Genomic DNA, 21983 nt, shown 5'->3' on the forward strand with positions numbered 1-21983 from the left:
GCAGCAGCAGCAGCAGCAGCAGCAGCAGCAGCAGTGAGGGAGAGAGGCAGCGTTTGTGGGGCTTAGCTGGCCCCTGGAATATCCCCCCTCCCACCTGGCAGCCCAGCAGCAGCGAGGGAGAGACTGTTTGGTGAAATTACTGATATGGGCAATAAAAAGCGCTGTAGAACAAGCCCTGATATAAATAAGCATAACAAAGCTTCCAAACAGCTTAAAATCGATGACTTACTTGTTAATGAGGAAACTGTGAGTATTCCATCTACATTGGCAAACTCAAACTTAGAATTTACAATTCCAACTGCTAACAACTTTCTTGTGTTGGGAAAAGAAAATGAGCTTTTATCTGAACTTTTAGCATCTTCAGGGAGTGAGCCGGTTAACATTCATGAAGGGGTGTCCCTGGAACTAAATGAGTCCGTATGGGAGAAACTGCCAGATACTGAGAAGGAACAACTCACAAAGCAAAACAAGTTAAATCCTCCTGACTTTGTGACAAAACAATGCCTTTTAACAGCTCATACTGTTATCTCAATTTATGAGCGCTTAGGGAAAATTGTTAATCAGGTAGAGCTTCTCAAACATTCCTTTGAGACTTTCATGCAGAAGCAATTAGTGGCAAAAGAAAATTCAGATTATGTCAATAGAGAAATATCCAGTAAAGTGAGGATTCCCACTACCAACAACCCCAGAGGCAGTCTACCAGTAACTTCTAAGGAGATGGGGGAAAGAAACCATAGCAGGGTTTTACAAGTAAACCAAGTTATGTTGCAAATTGCTTTTAACAGTATAAATAACGGCAGATGGAGGTCCAATGGAACCATTAGATCTTCGCTGAGCCAACTTCTACAGGTGCCCTCCTACGACATTGATATCCTTGCGGTGGAATGGCTTCCTAATATATCAACTTATAAGCGAATCCTGTTAACTTTTGAACAATCTACAATTCCTCTCATGTTGTTAAAAATGAAACCTTTTTTATTCAAGTTCCAAATAATTCCAGCACAGGTTTTTCGTGATCAAATTATATCTCCTCTGTTCCCTAATAAGCATGGTAGTGGGGGGCTTGCAGATCAAAGTAATGCTCACTTGATAATTCCTAAAGGAATCCCTAAAGAGACCTTGAGTAAGACCACACCAAAGCCCAACTTAGTTAAAACCTCCAACAGTATGGCAGAGAGGCAACCCACAGAGAAACAGGCCACAGATCCAAGTGACTTAATAATTAATATAGAACAATATGACATCACATCTAGAGTAGAGGACCTTAAAAATATGCTGCTTACCACAAAGGATTTGGCCATACCACTGTGGAATTCAATAACTACTGCTGAGGTCCATGAGGTGGAGAGAGCTTTAGATATGAGTTCTATTGATGCTCTCTTATCAATGAATAAAAAGGACCTTACAACTATAACTACAGTACAACCTTTGGAACCTAAGAGAGTTAACACTGTACCCTCTCTGCATGAAGCATCCAACAAACAAAAGGATCCAGCTCAAACAAAACTCTTGAATATTGATGATGACATGGACTTAACATCAGCTTGACAACTAAGCTTATTATGTTGGAATATCATGGGCTGGGGAAACAAGTTCCATGATGCAGATTTTGCAAATTACCTTCAAACTTTTAAAATTCTATGTTTACAAGAGACATGGGCGCTTGAAACTAATTTGCCATCTCTCTATGGATTTCAAGCATTCTCTGTTCCCGCAGTTAAAAGTTGTACAAGAGGCCGTGGTAGTGGCGGTCTTACAATATTCATATCTGTTGATTTACAGGCGGAGATTCAACCAATAACTTGTGCCTTTCCACATTGTATACAGGTGCTAGTCATCAACAGCATGTGTTTTGGTTCCCTAATTTGCATAAATGTTTACTTTCCCCCTAACTTAGCAAAGAACGTAGGTCCTAACAATATTTGGGATAGCTTATCTGAAACCATATTTTCTTTGGAGAGTCAATATCCCTCTACAAGGCTTTTACTCTGTGGAGACTTTAATGCTAGAATTGGAAATGACTCAAGGCAGGTGGAGAGTACTAACCAAGGATCAACTGCTTATAGTGCACCTGTCCCTAGGGTCTCAAAGGATATAATTACCAACAAAGCTGGCTTTAAGCTTATAGAAATTCTTTCTTTGCATGGCTTGCAGTGCCTTAACGGAACCCACTACGATCTGACATCAGGTCCATATACTTATGTTACCAACAGGGGAACAAGTACAATAGATTATATAATAGTATCTGCAAATCTGGTTCCTGATATTTGTAAATTTGAAGTTATTAGTCGTGTTGAAAGTGATCATTTCCCATTGTCATTATTATTTAATACTAGGTCATTTCACCCCCCTTGTACTCCCCAAAATTTAAATTTAAATTTAAATCTAAATGGAATTCATATAGGAGAACAGAGAATACGGTGGTCAATTAATTTGGGCATCTCAGTCCATCAGATACTGGAGAGTATTACCTTTAAGTCCCTACAATCAGCTATTTTAAATTCCACTTCAGATATTTTACATATTTTTCAAACCATCATTCAAATGCTTAGGCCCAAATTGGTGAGTAACAAACAATTTAATCCCAACACGGTAGCAACTAACAAATGGTTTGATTTGGAATGTCGAAATGCTCGGAAAGCACTGATGAAGTGCTCTCGGCAGGCACTTAGAAACAACGACAATATCTCTCCTGACATCTTAGCCTCTATGCGGTCATCCTATAAGGCACTCTTAAAACACAAAAAAGATGAATATATTAGAACACAATGGAAACAACTAGCGCAAGCTGTTACAGAAAAAAATGAGAAACAGTTTTGGGATATTACAGCTTCTGGCATGAATAAGATTAGACCGGTTATTGTTGGGCATATTACATCACAACAATGGTATAGCCATTTTAGTAAACTCTACGGAGTTACAAATGCAGAGCATCACTCTTTTTTTGATTTAAAAACTACCTATCTGCCTCAATGGCCCCCAGTTTCAGAATCTGAGATAAAAAAGCTGATTGCAGCTTTGGCATTGAATAAAGCCCCAGGAGAAAATATGATGCCCCCAGAAATATATAAAAACTTTCCTGATTGGTGGGCTCCAATATTAGCTAAGGTGTTTACCCAAATCAATAATACCGGGATAACTCCAGTAGGCTGGAAACAGAGCGTAGTTGTCCCCATATATAAGAAGGGAGATAAGCAAGATCCTAATAACTATCGGCCCATAAGCCTTCTGGACGTGGATTCTAAGCTATATAGTAGATATCTATTAAATAGACTGGAGGATTGGGAATTTAATAACCAGATTATTTATCCTGAACAAGCTGGATTTAGGGAAGGCCAGAGTACTATTGACCACTGTTTGACTCTTTATTATTTAGCCCAGAAAGGAATTGAAGGCCCTACAAAACATCTGTTTGTTGCCTTTATTGATCTAGCAGCAGCCTTTGATTCAATTGATAGAAACTTGTTATGGCATAAATTGGCCAATACTAATATAGACAACCGCTTATTGTTTTTGATTAAGGAACTTTATACCAATACAACAGCAAGGATAAGAGTTGGTACCTCTGGTTCACTAACTGATCCTATTCCTACAAATAAAGGAGTTAAACAAGGATGCCTCTTGGCACCAACACTTTTTAATCTATATTTGAATGACATCATTCCAGCACTTTCTGGCCCAGAATTTTTTCCACCTACACTTGGACCAAAAAAGATCTCTATTCTGTTATATGCTGATGACATGGTTCTAATTTCACTTACACGTATAGGTCTGAGAAGGTTACTTTCCAAGCTAGAGGCATTTTGCTCCAAGGAAAAGCTTGTTATCAACTATAATAAAACTAAGGTAATGGTTTTTGGGAAAAGACACTCTGATTTTCGTTGTTCTATTAACGGTCATCAGATTGAACAATGCAGAGAATTTAAGTATCTCGGCATTCATTTCACAGAAAACCTCTCTTGGAAGTCCCATATAGAAGCTAGTAGAGCAGTAGCTGTGAGATCAATTGGAGCAATCCTTAGATTCTATAATCAGGCAGGGGGTCATCTAGTTGCACCTACTGTCAAAATATATCAGAGTAAAGTTATAACCCAGATTCTTTATGGTGCTGCCGTGTGGGGCTGGGATGATTCCCAAATGGTCAAACTGGAGGCCATCCAGAATATGTTTCTCAGGAAATTGCTCCTACTTCCACCTGGCACGCCCGCAGCCTTGGTCCGGGCTGAGGTTGGCCTGCCTTCCATTAGAGCTCGCATTTACTTTACTTTAATTAATTACTGGAGATCTGTTAAAGATTCTACGCTTAAGGTTTTTCCTAAGTTGTGTTTTCAATATTTATCAACCTGTAAAGTCTGGAGCTCAAGACATCAGAGGCTGCTTGAATTATATCCTGCTCTAACTGAAAATTCTTCTAGTTTGAATTCAAGAGAGAAGCTCCGTGAATATATTTTTAACCATGATGTGAATCTGGATAGGGTGGCTATTAATAATTCGAAATTTTCCAATTGGTTTAGATTATATAAATTGGACCATCAGATGGCTATGTATCTAGGGAATCTTACATTTCTAAAGCTTAGACAGGCTTTTACAGCTCTTCGCTTCCAAACAATGCCCTCAGCCATGATTGACGGTAGATATTCACATACACCTAAGGATTCCCGTTTATGTATTTGTGGAGCCCCAGAAATCGAGGATTTGCCTCATTATTTGTTTTCTTGCTCACTATATACTGGTCCAAGAACAAAATTTATGGGATCTATTTTGTCCAATTTACAGTCTAATACCATTTCTGAAAAGATTTTTTATCTCTTGTCTGATATTGATTCAAAGGTAACTTATAAGGTTTCATTGTTTGCTTCAGCAGCAAACAAAATTCGGGCAAGGGTAATAGCAGACATTGCAGTTGATTGTCAGGGGGATGACTTTATCTAAACTTTGAAGCTGTTTTTGTTTTTTTTAAAAATGTTTTTAATGATTCTTAGGTGGATGATCTTATCCAAACCTTGAAGTGGTTTTTTTTTCTTTTCTTTTAAAGTTGTTTTATTTAATTGATTGGAAGTATATTATGTATTAAATCTGGATGCTATTTGATGCTATTCGATGGAATATTTTATAATTTTGAATTGCTGTTATTGGTTTTATATTTTATCATGCGAATGGCCTTTGGCTTAAGCATTAATAAAGATTGATTGATTGATTGATTGATATTTGTAAAATATATTAGTAAAATGGTGTCCCTTACATAAAATGGCAAAATCAGGGTTTCTTTCTAATTTTTAAAAATATTTTCAAGCTGTGGATACTTGAATCCATGGACATAGAGGGCTGGCTGTACTTCAGTCTTAATGTTTACCTGCTGCATAGTTTTTAAAAACAGCGTGGAGGGGACTAACTATATCAGGACCTTGTCTTAAATATTTTGCTCAGGCCTCACCTGGAATATTGTGTCCAATTCTGGGCACTACCAATCAAAAAGGATATTTGCAGGCTGGAGCGTGTCCAGAAGACAGTGACCAAAATGATGAAATTCAAAGATAAAGCCATGTTAGTCAGTAAAATCAGCACCTTTGAGACTAATAACTGAAAGAAAAAAATTGGCAGCATGAGCTTTCATAGACTTAAGTCTACTTCCACAGATGCATTTGAACAATGTGTCTGAGGAATGCATGTGATGAAGGTGACTTAAGTCTATGAAAGCTAATGCTGCCAACTTCTTTCAGTTAGTCTCAAAGGTGCTACAACATCTCTCTACATATTAAAATGATGGAAGGTCTGGAAACCACCAAGACCAATAATGTATGTTGTGCATTTTGGTTGTCCCAATAAAAGTATCATCGTTTGGTGGATCTTTGATGTTACTGGATTTGCTACCAGTAAATCACGGCTACCCCTGGATGTTTCCTGGGTTAGGTACTGCCATAGATCTTTGCTATTAAGCACCCAGGAGCACCTACAAGTCACTGCTGGAATGGAATACATACTCTGTGGATTTGGTTGGTTTTGATCCAGTTTAAGCTGCCTTTTCTTGTTTCCTCTGAAAATGGCTTGTGTTTATGCTGTTTGTGTTTGTATGATGCAATAAACAACCACCAACATGCAAGAAAAAATAAGAATGTTGTCTTTCTCAATAGGTCATCTTCAAAGTCAAGTGTGCTGCTGAATTCAACAGATACAAGTAAGTATCAGAGGAGCTTTACTCTATTAAACTGATTATTTATTATTGTGGTTTACTTTAATTGCTTGATTAGTGTGATACTCTTAATTATTTTATTGTTTTTAGTTTCTGCTTCATCTCTATATTTTCAAAAACCATAACTCAGCCTCGACTAGGTTGCCAACTGACAGCTACAGGACGTTTTCTTCAGCCGCCCCTAGACTGTGGAATGACCTGCCAGAAGAGATTCAACAGCTGAATACACTGGCTGATTTAAAAGAGCAGTGAAGACCAGTCTCTTCTGGCAGGCTTATCCAGACAATTTTAAATGTGGATTTTTAAAATATGTGTAGGTCTTATCCTATTAAATTGTGTGTATGTCCTTTTAAATTGATGTGTATTTTAGCTGATGTTATTCCAAAAACGACTGCTGATAAACTAACATCCCCCTTTATTCTCAACCCCATTTTCCTCTAATTGTCTCTATTATATTCCTTATCAAATACACTCCTAACAATAACTACAAATACACTAATTCTAAACAATCCAATATTTCTCTGTTATCTAATATTTCTCTTTGTATTAATTCAAACTCAGTAGCCATTGTTAAAATCCAGTTGATAAATGCAGGTGGCCCTCTGCATCCACAGATTCTTCACTTATGGCTGAAAATATTCCAAACAAGAAACAAAAATTCCATTAAATAAAGTTTGATTTTGCCATTTTATATAAAGGACACTCTTTTACTACACCATTCTATTCGGTGGAACTTGAACATTCATAGATTTTGGTTTCCACAGCAGGGTTTGGAACCAAACCCCAGGGGATACCAATGGCCCTATGTAACCACAAAAGTTTAAAGCAAGATAGAGCCTTATTATGATTAACTTAATTTATATGACCTCTTAATCTATCAGATTGTTCTTATTTAATTAATAATTAATATCTTGCATCCCAATATGAGACTCAAGCTGTCTTTTCTCCTTAATTGTGTCCATTTCCACTGAGTAAGCAAATGATGATGTATGCATTGTAAAATAAAAACCTCAAGATATTGAAATATAGAAATGAACCAGGAATAGGAAAGAAACAAAACTAGTATCAAGGAACAAAAAACCTGTCCTTTTAGACTCTGTTAATACTAGGAATGCAGCTGTTTATTTACTTTGTTTTCAAAGGAAAGCCCAAATTCTTACAGCAGTTTTCTTCCAAGTGCAGTTTTCAAAAAGAGTATTTGCATCTTGTAACTGATTCTGCCCAAAATTGCATTATGGTATTTGTTTTTTTCTGCCATCTGTCAAAAAGACTGAAAATTTTGTGCAAAGTAAACCTCAAACTGCAAAGATATTTCTAAGTCCAGGATTTTCCTTGCCAGAGGAAAATGTTTTACAACTAATTTTCAAATATTTCTTTCTATCCCTATTGATTGCAAACACTTCCCTTTCCAGGGCACTCTTGTACATGGGCTCCATATTCACCACCCTCCTCTTCATCTTTGTGAACTTGACGTGCGCCTTGTTAGCACGCGACGATGTGCCAGAAGATCAGCTAAGGTGGACCATTTTCACCTGGGCCTTGATCAATGACAGCCTTTTCATCCTCTCTACTGTCCTGCTTGCTTGCTGCATGTGCAAACTGTCCAAAATGTCTTCTGCAAATGTTTACCTTGAGTCCAAGGTAAGGGAGCACATATTCTTCCATTAAAATGTCCTAGTTTCAAATGGAGGAAATGCATGTTTTAAAATGTTTTCATCTTCTGGTTCTACACTCGTCCCCCGGGTTACGAAATTAATTCGTTCCGGCGCCATTTTCGTAACCCGGGGGACTTTCGTTAGCCGAATCCCCATAGGCGCTAATGGGGAAAAGCCGCGGCTCCGCCGCGGCTCCATTTAAAACAGCGCCGGCTTTTTTTCGCAAGCCGGGGAAACCTTCGTAACCCGGAAATAATTAATTAATTTTTTTTTTTTCGTATCCCGGGATTTTCGTATCGCGGCGCGTTCGTATCCCGGGGTACCAGTGTATTTTGTTACATTAAAGAAATTCTGCTTGCATTCCATCCCTGAAAAAGCCCCCAAGTTGAAAGTGAAGCTTGGAAATATACTGAGTTTTAGGAGCAGGGGGTTGGATTACACTTCCAAAATTGTTCAGCTAGTGCAGCTGCTGCATTCGATAAAGTGGACTGAAATCCACAAAAAAACTTGTGTCAGTTGGCTCCTTAAAGGCTAGCAAATTAATTTTGGCATAAATTCTTATGGTATACTTCATCTTTTAAAATACCCTAAGATTTGTTCAGGGGTTTGTTGCAACAAAATGTGAGTACCCTTCTGGAAAGTGTATGCCCCTTTTCTCCTGTTGGATTTAGGCTGAAAGCAAGGCCAAGGAAACAGTGGAAGAAATGGACAAGTGTTAGGGTTCTGCTCCTAAATGTATGTGCAAGTTACATCTCCCTTATCCAAAATGGTTGGGAACAGAAGTGTTTTAGATTTAGGATTTTGTTGTTGTTTGAATTTTGGAATATTTGCATCTCTATAATGGGGTATCTTGGAGATGGGATCCAAATCTAAACAAGAAATTCATTTATCTTGAAGGTAATTTTGTACGTAATATTTTTTATAATTTTGTGTAGGAAACAAAGTTTATATACACTGAACCATCAGAAAGCAAAGATACCATTGTCTCAGCCACCCATGAAAAAGGTTTTGTATTTGGGATTATAAGAGAACCTGTATATAAACACACAGAATTGCACTGAGATGGCATGTTCTTTATTGTGAAGATCTGTTGGCATGTTCAAATTCTTATGTGAAATTTAGCTTGTTATTGTCACACACAAGATTGCCAGTGACAAATTTGCTGATGGGATACTGATAGGGATTCTGGGGTGGGCATTCACAATATTTCCGAGTTTCCTTGCCTTTCTACTTCCATTATTTCATCTTGTCCCTAAATTGAGGGAAAGGCAGCTGCATGGGGTGGGGGGTGACTGATTTTTCTTCCGACTGAGTATTCATGTGGAATATCACATTTGGATGGACGTGGGAGCTGGAAGGTGAAGAAAGCCAACAGAAACAAAATTTGAGATATGGTGCTGGCAAAGAGTACTGAGGATACTGCAGACAGCCAAAAATACAAACAAATGGGTCCTTGAACAGATCAAGCCTGAAACCATCCTGTAAGGCAAGATGATCAAATTGAGACTTTTGTACTTTGGCCACATCATGAGAAATCATGACTCACTAGAAAAGACAATAATGCTAGAAAGGTTAAAGGGCATTAGGAAGACTGGATGGATGGTCTTAATTAGGGAGGTCATGGCCATGAATGTACAAGACTTGAGTAGAACAGTGGAGAACAGGAGGATTTGGCGATCTCTCATCTATGGGGTCTCCCCGTGAGTCAAAGTCAAGGGAATTGGACAAGATCCTAAAATCATAGAATTATAGAATCGTAGAGTTGGAAGAGATCACAAGGGCCATCCAGTAAAGCTAAAACTCTGGACACTAAAGAGAGGATCATCTAAGCCATCATATTCCACATCACATATACAGATGCAAGAGCTGGACAGTGAAGAAAGCCGACAGAAAGAAAATTAACTCATTTGAGATGTGGTGCTGGAGAAGAGTGCTGAGAATACTGTAGATGGCTAAAAAGACCAACAAATGGCTTTTGAGAATTCAGGGAGAGCCTGAACTCTCCCTTGAAACCAAGATGACAAAATTCAGGCTGTTTTACTTTGGCCACATCATAAGCCTCACTAGAAAAGACAGTAATGCTAGGAAAAGTGTACAAAGAAGGAAAGACCACAGACCTGATGGATAGACTTTATCAAGGAGACCCTGGGCCTGATCCTGCAGGACCTGAGTAGAGCAATGGAAGACAAAGGGGGCTTGAAAGATGTCTCATTGGGTCACCATGAGTCGAGGTTGACTCAAAGGCAGATAACAACAGACAACAATCACGTTTTTGAGAGGGGAAGAGAAATTATCTTCCTTAAATTGGATTCATGATAGAAGAACCTTCCTGGTAGCACCCCAGCCAGGGGTTTGAGGCTTGGGCTGTGCTACTAGAAGCTAAGATGAGATAGACGGAGGTGAATATCATAGTTCAGTGACAGAGCACATGCCTTGAATACAGAAGATCCTGGATTCAAACCCCAGTGTTCCCAGATAAGGCAAGGGAAAAAATAGAAGCATAATTTCTATGCCTAGGGACGTAATAGTCCCACTGTATTCAGTGCTGATCAGGATTCATCTGGAGTACTGCGTTCAGTTGTGGGCACCACATTTTGAGAAAGATAGAGACAAGCTGGAGCAGGTTCAAAGGGCAACAAGAATGATAAGAGGTATGGAGAAGAAAACATGAGGAAAGGTTGAATGAGCTGGGCAAGTTCAGCTTGTTGAAGAGAAGGTTGAGGGGTGATATGGCTGCATTTGTCAAATATCTCAAGGGCTTCCACAGAGAGGAGAGGGCAGGTCTGTTCTCTGCAGCCTCAGAGATTAGCACCAGGTTCTGAACTTACAGGAGGGTAGATTTGTTTGAGGGAGGCATAAATACCCTAAAAGCATCAGATCTCATCTTTGAAGCCAAGCAGGGTCAACTCAGGTTAGTACTTGGCAGTTAGTAGCCTACCAATTAATGCCAGTTAAGGCTATATTTCAGAAAAAGGAACTGGCAAAATCATCTATGAAATTCATGAGGTTGCCATAAGTTGACAGGCTCACAGAGAAAGATTTTGATGGAACATGAGAAGTAACTTCTTGACATTGGGTGGCAATGGAACCAACTGCCTGGAGAGATGGTGGGGTCTCCTTCTCAGGATGTCTTCCAAAAGAAGCTGGATTTCTATTTCTTGGGATGCTTTAGCTGGAGATCCTGCATTAGACTGCATGGCTCATGAGGCCTCTTCCAGCTCTGTGAGTCTATGAAATCCTGGCTGAAAACATGAGAGCCATGGCTACCAGTCAAAATTGACAATATTGGGATCCATGGACCAATGACCTGAATCAATATTAGGCAGCATTCTTGACTTCTAAGTGTCCTAAATAAGTTCACTGTAGCCATTGGGACTTAATGCCCTAGTAATGGTGTTAGGTTTATAGCTGGCATATTTCCATCTAGGAGGATTGGAAAGCTGGTGTATATAGGACTCCATGTAAGCCAGTTCTGCTTCTTGGCTTCTAAAGACCAAGAATTAGGAGCATTCTCCTTTCCCCAGGGAAAACCTTTTTGTGAAGCGGCTCACCTTAATCTTTTCATGAATAGTTTTTGTGGGTTTTGGGGGCTATGTAACCATATTCTAGATGAGTTTACTCCTTACGTTTCGCCAGCATCTGTGGCAGATGCTGCCAGCAGAGAATCCATTCTCTGAAGATGCCAGCCACAGATGCCAGCGAAACATCAAGAAGAAACTCTTCTAGAACAGGGCCACATAGTCCAAAAAAACCAGAAAAAGCTATGAATGGTGGCCCTGAAAGCCTTCGACTTCACTTTTCATGAATATTTATCTGCTTTGTTCTTTGATGAGCAGAGAACTTCTGCAGACTTAATCCCCAGAACAACTCTTTGTAGCATGGTAGCTCTCACTTTATAGAACATGAATCCAAGAGCAAACCAAAAGGATGTCCATCTGTCAGGGATGCTTTGGTTGAGAGCCTCTTCTGCAAAAACTGTCAACTTGAAGCACTTCTGTGTACACTGCATGGATTAGCAAGTGTGGATTATTTATAGATCACCATCAATATGCATAGTACTTTGCAGATTTAATATAAATCAGAACAGACAGGTTTCTACCCCTGAAGTGTTGCTTGCTTAACATTGTGCAGCCAAGGAGATGGCAGAAAGAGTAAGAAATGTGGGGTAGTAAATGGGAGCCAAGACAATTCCAGTTGGAATGAAGTTGGGGGGGGGGGTAGTTAAGTAAAGTGCAGAGCATGAAAAGTTACTTTTTTGAACTACATATTCCAGGATTCTTCTGGGAGATGTGGATCCAAAACACACTGCAGAAACAATTCAGTTTGAGACGGCTTTAACTGCCCCCAGTGCTAGGGAATCCTGAGAACTGTAGTTTATTGCAGCATCAGATTTCTCTGACAGAGAAGGCTAAATGTCTCACAAAACTACAACTCCCAGAATTCCCTAGCATTGAGCCAGGGCAGTTAAAGCAGTCTCAAACTGGATTATTTCTGCAGTGTGTTTTGGACCATTAGTCTGCAAGATTTTTGGTTGGTTGGGCAATTGCTGGCTGTAATTTTCTCTGACTTAACAAAAAGAAATCCAAACTCCAGGAATGTGGTCAGCCATCTGGATGGTTTGGGGTTGTTGGTTGTTGTTCTTTAAGTTGTGGTTCCAAAAAACTTACAGTGCTAAATCTCCAGAAAATAGGCTTTGAGGAAGAATTTGTGAAGGAGATGGCAAAGATATATCTCTTTCATTGTAAAAGGCATAAGGTGAAATAGGGCAGGGGGAGTTTGAATCAAGCAGGCATGGTAATTTGGAAGGATCATCTCTGGGGTTAGAGCAATAAAGTGCATAAAATAAGTCTTCATGGTCTCTGATGTCCTCCAAAAAGACCCTTCTCTCTGTGACAGCATCTTTGCAGGCATAGCTTGTAGAAAGCAAAGAAAGGGCTTTCTTGGTGGTTACTCCAAGATTGGAATGCCCTCCCTAAGGCGGCCTGAATGGTCCCATCCTTGCTCTCCTTCTGCCAGTAGGCAATAACTTTTTTAATTCTGTCAGGCTTTGAGAATTTAGGATTATTTTTTTAAGGACTTTACGGGATGCTATATCCTTTTTATTCAACTGTTTTAAACTACTTTTATCCTTTTCGGTGGTATGTTTTAAGTCATTTTAATATTGCGAACAGTTTGATCCTATTTTAAAACTGACTTCAGTTTTAGTCTTATTGTACTTGTTTTAAGTTGTGTGCCCTTTAAGTTCCATGTTTGGAGAAAAGGAGAAGGAGAAGAGTCGATGGTGATGATAATAATAGTAATAATAATAAAATTTATTTCTCGATGAGGATGATGAATGGAATCACAGAAACATTTGTGAACATGTCTTTCCAGTCGCCAGTATGATGGCTCCTTTGTCAACAGGGTAATGAGCCCATTTCAGGTTTTACTTTAAATATAAAAGGAACAGTATATGGTGCTGAACCAATGGGGGTAGTGTATCAGCATCTTGGATAGCTCCTGTGATATTCGGACTAAAAGTTGGAATGGATTCATTGCCCCGCTGACACAGAACCCACCAGCTGCCATTGCACATCTTCCCTGTCCAAAGCCTTCAAGCAGTTGCTTGTCTACCTGATGGAAGTCACCGGCCCATCTGTTTCCAGCTGCATTCGTTCAACTGATGGATTTGCAAGAAGCACGTTTCCAGTGTTCAGGCTGCCACAGAGGTACCTTCTCTGTGGCTTCATGAACTCAGCATGCTCAAATATTTAAAAGCTGAGTTAAAAATATGCATCTGTTCTGGTTCAGTTCCCTATGAACGATTTACCCAACATAAAACAACCACTTAAGGGGGATAGATCTGTCTACTAGCCTGTTATATTTTTAATGCTCCTTGTATATGTGTGTGTTTTTAAACTAGGGCACATCTGTTTGCCAAGCTCTCCTCGTCGGTTCGGTCGTCATTCTCCTGTACACTTCAAGGGCGTTTTACAACTTGGTGGCAGTAGCTGTTTCTCCGGAGCATGTGCCCAGTCCCTTCAACTATGGCTGGGACAGCCTTTCAGATAAGGTAATGAAGGCCCCTTGAGCCGCAAATTTTTAAACTTCCTACAAAATCAGGGATGACACACATAAGCCAGAACCACATCTCTAACGTGATATGATTCCCTTCTAAAAAGTCTCCCGTGAAAGAGTAAAAACAGAGAGATGGTTTTGTAGGCTGCTGCCACAGTTTGACACTGCTTTAGCTGCTGTGACTCCATCCTGTGGGATTCTGGGTTTGCTTGTTATGGCACCAAAGCTTGACAGAGAAGGCTAAATAACTCACAAAACTACAAATGCCAGATTCCATAGTGTTGAGCCATGGCAGTTAAACCATGCTTGAAGGAAAGCAGGATATAAATTAAATACATATGTGGGAGAACCCAGTGAGGTATGCCTGTTCTGGATGCCATTCACATTGTGCTGTTATAGCATTGTGATTCCAGTGCAACATCCCAGTGGAGTCCTATGATTTGTAGTTTGGGGAGGCACTGAAGCTCCCTGAATAAGAGGTCTGATATATCCCTCCCTAAATTGAAAACCCCAAAATTATATAGGATGCAGCTGTAGCAGTTAAAGGGAAATCATAGTGCTGTAGTGTGGAAAGACATAGTTCAAAGAGTTTTCAGCCTGTGCCTATGAACCACCTGATCCATGGAAAGTAAGGCTATTTCGGGCAGCTCATTGTTGCAGCATGCCATCCTTAGCTTCAGAGGCAATGTATCTCAGTCACCAAGAGAGGGCTATTGCATTTGTGCCTCAATGCAGGTGTCTGGTAGTGCGAGCTTGTTTTCTGCTGCTCCAGAGACTGGCTTCAAGTCACAAGACAAGAGATTCCACCTAACTAAATATTAGGAACTTTTTAAATTGCATCTTCCTGCATGGCAGTGGGTTGGACTAGCTGGCCTTTGTGGTCCCTTTTAACTCAATGTTTCTTCTTAACATTCTGGCTCAGCACTGTATCTATTGCAAGCTTCTGCAATTGTTCCCAAACTATGGAACGGACGAGATCCGTCAAATTGCCAGCTTAGGCCTGTTCCGCACGGACAGAAAGTATGTGCGCGGCACGTACTAGGGTTAGAAAGGGGCATCCTTTCCAGACGCCCCTAACCCTACCAAGCGTGTACAAAATGGCGGCGCCCGTTCTACATGGGTGCCGCCATTTTGACGTAGTGGACGCTTAGCATCCGCATGTCTTAGCACCATTATGACGGCGCAAGTGCACCAATGGTGCCTTGCAGTGTCATAAGAGCGCCACAAGAAGAAGCTGCATTTTGCAGTTTCTTTTTGTTGCGCGGAGGAGTTGCGTGGTTTGGCCGCTGGGGCTCCTGCACGCATCAAATGACAGTGCTGGCAGACCGCCCTTTTTGGGCGGTCTGTAAAGCGCCTTACAAGACGGATCTCTTCCGGCAGGCCTTTCCTGAATAAAAAGTGCCCAGCCACAGAATGACTGCCCCCCACATCATGTATTAGCCCACCGCTCTGTCTTTGTCATATTGTATATATTTTCTTTCTTTTTTTATTCTGTTTTAATAGATATTTTAATTGTAACATGTTTAATCCTGTTTTGGGGGGGGGGGATTTGGGATACAATGTTGTAAATGTGGATTTTAATATGTTGTGAGCTTCTTTGATTGTCTAGTTACAGAAAAGCAGGATACAAATAAGTTTTATTTATTTTATTATTTAAGCTTCAGGACATGAGGCTCTTTCTCCCATCTGCTCCTTCCCTCATTAGCTCAGGACTTCCCTTTAATGGCAGTGCAACAGAGTGTTGAAATAAAAGCTTTCTTGAGCATGTGCTCTGCTTCTGATCTGTGGGACACTCTCCCATATCTTCCGCTTTAACCATCCGGTGTGATAAGATCTGCTGGACATGGCTCAGTTGAGACTTGCCACAATAAAAAAATGAGATCAGCTAGAAACGTTGCTTTCTTGGACTAGAACTCCCAGTGTCCCCAGGCCAACGTGGCTTTGAGGTGTAGTTCAAACAAAGAACACGTTTCCAAGCTTTGCTCTTTTTCTAAGACACATTTCAAGTTTTTTGTGGGTTTTTCGGGCTATGTGGCCATGTTCTAGAAGAGTTTTTTCCTGACGTTTCGCCAGCAGCTGTGGCTGGCATCTTCAGAGAATGCTTACCTGGAAAAAAAAAACACATTTCAAGGTTAGGGCCAGATCTTGAACCAAGCCTGAAAATAACTGGAGTCCATGGTGATAAGCTCTCTTCTGTCAGACATGGTGTTCCAGCTGGGTGTTGTTGTTTGTGAACAAATTGGTTTCTGCTATTTTTGTTTTTCTGTGCCTTCAAGTCATTTCCAACTTATGACAAGCCTAAGGCAAACATATCATGGGGTTTTCTAGACAAGTTTCTTCAGAGGGGGTTTGTCATTGCCATCCTGTAAGGCTGAGAAAATGTGACTTGCCCAAGGTCACCCAGTGGGTTTATATGGCCAAATTGACATTTGAACCCTGATCTCCAGAGTTATAGTCCAACACTCAAACCACTACACCATACTGGCCATCCATGTTCAGTGTATAACCACCATTTCTTGGCATGATTTTTTTCAGAGGCAGTTTGCCCTCTGAGGCTGAGAAAGGGTGAAACTTGTCTGAGGTCACCCAGAGGACTCCATGGCTGAGCAGGGATTTGAACCCTGGTCTCAAACCATTACAACACATGGTCTTTCACTCTGTTATTTTTACTTTGCCCTAATACATCATGTATGTTCGAGGCTGCTTTGGGAATTTGCAAAAAAAAGAGAGAGAGAGAGGAGAGAACAACATATACACATATGTGAAATAAAAGGTGACCCTCTGTTGAGATGATACCTACTGTTCTATCCTCAGCTTTTGAGCAATCTACAAGGGCACCTCTACACAGGATGCATTGAAATAGCCTGTCTTTGAAATTTATGTTCTTGCCTACTCCCTTAATTTTCTAGCCTTGATCACTTCATTCCTGTTCCTGTAGGTTCGAGGGGAAGACGTCACCAGCGAAGAGTACGTGGTCTTTGGGGTGGTGCTTTTCCTCTGGGAGTTTGTCCCAACCGTATTTGTGGTCCTGTTTTTCAGAGCACAGCAACTGACGCAGAATTTGGTATGGCAGAATGGGATTTTTCTTCATTTTTCTTGGTTTTCCGTTTATATATGAAGCAAGCACCCAGAGTAATGAAGCAGATTTGGAAAGGAAATTAAAATGCACCAGAAATTATCCTGAGAGGGGAACATCCCCAAGCCACTTTTTTAAAAATTGCAGTCCATAATTTATTTAGTTGCATGAATAATATGTATGGAAAGATTCTAGCGGGATGTGGTCCCTTGACCTCTCCTTTGGATATGGCTGCAAAAGTGGGACACCATGGGATTTATTTGCTGTAGTGCTGGTATACTAATGCACAGAGATGATATTATGCTGTACTGAAGGAAGAATAATTTAAAGTGTTTTAGGCAGGGCTCTTACAGTATTCTGTCATTTGTGCAAAGGTGAGTAAAACTCAGCCCTCTGCATGGAAGCATATAATTCGCTTGTTCAAACAGCTTCACTGGCTGCCAATTCGTTTCTGGGCACAATTCAAGTGCTAGTCATGACCTAAAAAGCTCTATATGGCTTAGATTCAGACTATCTGAAAAACTGGATTGGCTAAGATCTGTACAGCTTAGGTCTATCTGAAAGACCATACTGGCTAAGGTCTATATGGCTTAGGCCCAGACTATCTGAAAGTCTTTGTTGGCTAAGTCCTATATGGCTTAAGCCCAGACCATCTGAAAGACTGTACTGGGTAAGATCTATATGGCTTAGGTTCAGAATGTCTGAAAAACTGTACTAAGATCTATATGACTTGGGTCAAGACTATCTGAAAGTCTGTGTTGAGTAAGACATAGTTGATATCAATACATGTTGGCTAAGACCTATATGGCTTAGGTCCAGACTATTTGAAAGACCATACTGGCTAAGATTTATGTGGCTTAGGCCCAGACTTTCTGAAAGCACGTGTTGGCTAAGAGAGATATGGCTTTGGCCCAAGAGTATATGAATGACTGTACTGGCTAGGACATTTATGGTTTAGGTCCAGACTATCTGAAAGACTGTATCCCCCCTATGAACCTGCCAGAATCCCAAGAACTACAAGGGAAGGCTTTCTCTCAGTCCTGCTGCTGTCATAGGCTCATTTGGTGAGAACAGGACAGAGCCTTCTTGGTGCCTGCTCCCAACCTTTGGCACTCCCTTCCACAGTAGGCAAGGCTGGCCCCCTCTCTACTCTCCTTTCACCTACAGTCAAAGGCCTTTTTGTTTAAGCAGGCTTTTAACATATAAGCAGGGGAGCTTCTTGCTGGGATGTTTTATCCATCTTTTTTTTTTAAATGAGTCTTTGAAAATGATTACTATTTCAGGAAGCCACCTTGGGTCCCAATTTGAGGGGGGGGAGATAAATTAAATAAATAAATGTTGGACTGAGACTCCCATCATCTCTAGGTAGCATAGCCATTGGTGAAGAAGGTTGGGAATTGTCATCAGACAATATCCAGAGGCCACCCTTCACTGTCAGAGCATTGGACTAGACCAGGGATGGACGAGTGTAGAGGGCTAGTGGCCAGTTCCCCTCCTCCAGACCTCTGGTGGGATTCCTACATACTCCAAGCCCAAATACATCCATTTCCCTCTGCATCCTTCCCAAAATGGCTGTTTGTGTTGCCATTTTGAGAATGACTGCAAAGGCATTCAGGAGTAGTACGAGTATTTTGTGTGTATGTTGTCACACATTTGGAGGGGGCTTGCTGTGTGGTTTGGGGGCAAATATTGTCCAAAAATGACAACAATCTGGGCTTTTTTTAAATTGGTGAGCTTGGGGGAACTGGTAGAGGGATTCAGGGGCCCATGGACCACAGGTGATCCAGGGAACCACGAACCACAGGTAATACAAGGGACCAGGAAGCATGTAGCACAGGTGATCCAGGGACTACAGGCCACAGGTGATCCAGGGGACCAGGACCTCAGGTGATCTAGGGGACTGGTGAGCACAGGTGGTCCAGGGGCTGCAATCTACCCATCCTTGGACTAGGACATGGGAAAGCTAGTTTTGAAGTCCTCACTGAGCCTAGGAGTGCTGTGGAGTATTATTAGGCAGTCATTTTATTCCACCTGGCCTACCTTGCCGGGTTGTTGTGAAAAGTGGGAAGAGACCCGTGTATATGCTCACTGCTTTGAGATCATTGGATAATAGGGTGGGTGGGTGGGGATTCAAAACAAAGCTGTGCTCAGCTCCAGATTTCCATGATTTCAGATTTCTCCTTGTAGGAAGGCCATGTAGCTGTATAGCTTGATTCCTAGTGTTCCTGACCAGGCAAAGTTCCAGCGCCTGGGAAAAGGTTGAACTAAGGATGGGTCCAAAGGGGGCAAGGCAGTCTGCATGCAAATAAACCAGTCCTGCTTGGGCCTTCGGTAAACTGGTTTTGCAGGGTCTCAATTGCTTTCTTGCCTGCCCACCTCCAGCTTTGAAGCTCTGGGGTGGGGGGAGTAGGTATTTTGTTTGGGTTCCTTGTTTGCATCTTGTTAAGTACAAAGCTAAAAGTAATCATAGCCTTTCCCAGCAAAGGGATCAACTTCATCCTTCCTGTTCTGGGCCTCCAGTTAGAGATATGAAGACCTAGAGTGGGGAGGAAACAAAATATGAGGGGGGGGGGTGTTATTTATTTATTTCATTTGTGTGCCACCTTTCTCCTAGAAAAGGGACCAAGATGACACTCAGATAAAAATATTTTAAAAACTTTACAATCAAAATTTAAAAACAAAATCATCTAAGTAAAACGATATAAAATTACATTAAAATATACAAAAGTTTTTTTCAAAAATAACTAAAGCACACGCTCCATAGAAAAGCCAACCTGACATGATTATATATTAAAAGCCTGCTCAAATAAAAAATGCTTTATGGAAAAAAAAACATTTTTCCCTTAAAAAAAATTCAATTGTTTATGGGATATATTCTTGCAGAAAGAGGAATGAAATATTTAGATGTTTATATATATGCTGTAGCCACTTTATTTCTCAAAACTATGCAGCAGGAAGACTTAAGTAAGACTTAAGTACAGCATCTCACATCCGTGGAATTGCGGATCCTGTTTCCCTTTCCTTGGCTTTTTTGCGGAAAGAAGTGGTTCATGTCTGCCCAACACAATGGAGGACTAGAAACAACACAATCACATTCTCTGCTTTATTAACATGCATGGTTTCTTCTGTTTTTGTTGCATTGTTTTGCCTGCTCCTCATAAATTGTTGAAAGCAAAGCTGTTTCTCATAGTTCAGGTGTTCCTTACAAGTTAGGATCCAGCTCCATGTGTTAGAAAAATTAAATTTCAGTAAATAAATTATATTTCTAATATGTCAAACATGATCACTTTATGCCAGACTAAGGTATACACAAGTTTCCAAACATAAAATGCATGAAACGCTGAGAGCCAGGATGGAGCCATCATTTGAGTGTTGGACAGTGACTCTAGAGACCAGGTTTCAAATCCCCACTCAGCCATGGGAATCCACTTGGTGATCTTGAGCAAGGCACACTTTTTCAGCTTCAGAGAAGGCCAAGCCTTCTCTGAATAAATCTTGCAAAAAAAAAAACCAACCTTATGATGGGTTTGCCTTAGTGTTGCCATAAGCTGGAAATGACTTGAAGGAACCACAAACCTACAACAGAAACAACAAAATAAAGAAGTGACTTTCAGGTGCATTTTTTCAAAAAGTGTCTGCTTTTGTTTGTTTGCTTGCGTTTGTTTTTTGTTTTTAAACATGACTTCAGAATTTCTGAAAATTTTACCTCTCTGCTTCCAGCAATCTTTTGGTCAAGAAGTGGAGGAAGAGATGCCTTGAGTTCATATTGGTCAGCAGATTTTGGTTGGGCCATCTCCCTCCAGAGTTATGGCTGCTGGTGAAACAGCTTTTAAAATGTCTATTCTAAATCTGAAAAGTTCAGGCACACCTTCAAGTTACATGGAAATGCCCCATGAATTTGAGTGGGCACACACTCTTGTTCAGCACTGATGCATGGGGTCAGAAGAAGGGGGCATCACAAAAATGAGGCCACACTGCAGACGCTGAAAATAATGGAAACCAAGGTTGGAAGGACTCTAAAGGTGGTCCTTTTCTACTTTCTCACCATACAAAAATGACCAGATCCTCCTTTGATGAACTCCTATTCTGTTCATTTCTTCTCCCCTCCAGCACTTTCCATTTATGTCTCTCCCCCTCTTAACCCAACAGGCACCTGCTGGAATGATCAACAGCCACAGTTACAGTTCCCGAGCCTACTTCTTTGACAATCCAAGACGGTATGACAGCGACGATGACCTGCCCAGGCTTGGCGGAGGAAGGTAAGGTGGTTAATTGCAACCCTGGATGGGGAGAAACTGGGCCTTAGGATTCTTCCTGGCGGGAAATCAGTTTAGGGTTGCCAGAGTGTAAACTGGAGACACTTCTGTCCTTTTAATCATTGCATAGAACAGGGAATTTCAGCAGGAATTGCTTGTCACACTGCCAGGTAAGAAGCAACTTCTGCTGAAATTCCCTCTTCTACATGGCCTTTAAATGGGTCCAGAGGAGGGCAACCAAAACAGTGAAAAGTCTAGAAACCATGCCCTAGGAGGAACAGTGCAGGAAGTTGGGTATGTCTAGCCTGAAGAAGTGAAGGTAAAAGGGGACGTGATAGCTATGTTGAAATATTTAAAGGGGTGTCATGAGGGTAGAGCAAGCTTATTTGCTGCTGCACAGATTAAGACATGCAGCAATGGATTCAAACTATAAGAAAAGAGATTCCACTTAAACATTAGGGAGAACTTCCTGATGTTAAGAGCTGTTCAACAGTGGGATGTGCTGCCTCGGAGTGTGGTGGAGTCCCCTTCTTTGGAGGTTTTCAAATAGGGGCTAAATATACGGCTGTCACAGGGAGTGCTTTGATTGTGTCTTCCTTGCGTGTCCAAATGGGGCTGGTTTGGATGGCCCTTGGGGTCTCTTCCAACTATGATTCTATGACAAAAGGACAGGAGCCCTTTTCAGTTTTAATTCTGGCAATCCTGTTGGGATGAGGCAGACTAGACCGAATGCACAGTATGGCTCTGTG

At 40.9% G+C, this 21983-nt stretch overlaps 3 protein-coding genes across 6 annotated transcripts in view; 2 read left to right on the plus strand and 1 right to left on the minus strand.

Annotated features, from left to right (window-relative positions):
- GPR137C (G protein-coupled receptor 137C) overlaps positions 1 to 21983 on the plus strand; it is a 35632-nt gene that overhangs the window by 7840 nt on the left and 5809 nt on the right. Inside the window, exons 2-6 of one of the 2 annotated variants that reach the window (XM_089522892.1) lie at positions 6132 to 6175; positions 7603 to 7831; positions 13748 to 13897; positions 16841 to 16966; positions 21128 to 21237. In XM_089522892.1, coding sequence (XP_089379018.1) covers positions 6132 to 6175; positions 7603 to 7831; positions 13748 to 13897; positions 16841 to 16966; positions 21128 to 21237 — 659 coding nt within the window. The remainder of the gene's footprint in view (positions 1 to 6131; positions 6176 to 7602; positions 7832 to 13747; positions 13898 to 16840; positions 16967 to 21127; positions 21238 to 21983) is intronic. The other variant, XM_089522893.1, reaches the window with a different exon arrangement.
- LOC149315288 (uncharacterized) lies at positions 1576 to 3775 on the plus strand. The gene is made up of 2 exons (XM_089521493.1): positions 1576 to 2727; positions 3770 to 3775. The coding sequence occupies exons 1-2, from the start codon at positions 1576 to 1578 to the stop codon at positions 3773 to 3775; spliced, it is 1158 nt and encodes a 385-aa protein (XP_089377619.1).
- Positions 15581 to 21983, minus strand: part of ERO1A (endoplasmic reticulum oxidoreductase 1 alpha) — a 47899-nt gene continuing 41496 nt past the window's right edge. The window contains exons 17-18 of one of the 3 annotated variants that reach the window (XR_016281047.1): positions 20494 to 20554; positions 19500 to 19514 (exon numbers count right to left, since the gene is read on the minus strand). The gene's annotated coding sequence lies outside the window, so the exon portion shown is untranslated. Of the gene's footprint in view, positions 16009 to 18862; positions 19515 to 20493; positions 20555 to 21983 lie in introns of those variants that run through there. The other 2 variants (XR_016281048.1, XR_016281049.1) reach the window with 2 other exon arrangements.

Source organism: Sceloporus occidentalis, unplaced genomic scaffold (genome assembly GCF_023333645.1).
Source record: "Sceloporus occidentalis isolate IW3139 unplaced genomic scaffold, rSceOcc1.0.p SCAF_4, whole genome shotgun sequence".
Lineage (NCBI taxonomy): Eukaryota > Metazoa > Chordata > Lepidosauria > Squamata > Phrynosomatidae > Sceloporus > Sceloporus occidentalis.

Coding starts and splice junctions, on each gene's coding strand:
- LOC149315288 (XM_089521493.1), top strand. CDS start 1,576: ATGGGCTGGGGAAACAAGTTCCATGATGCAGATTTTGCAAATTACCTT.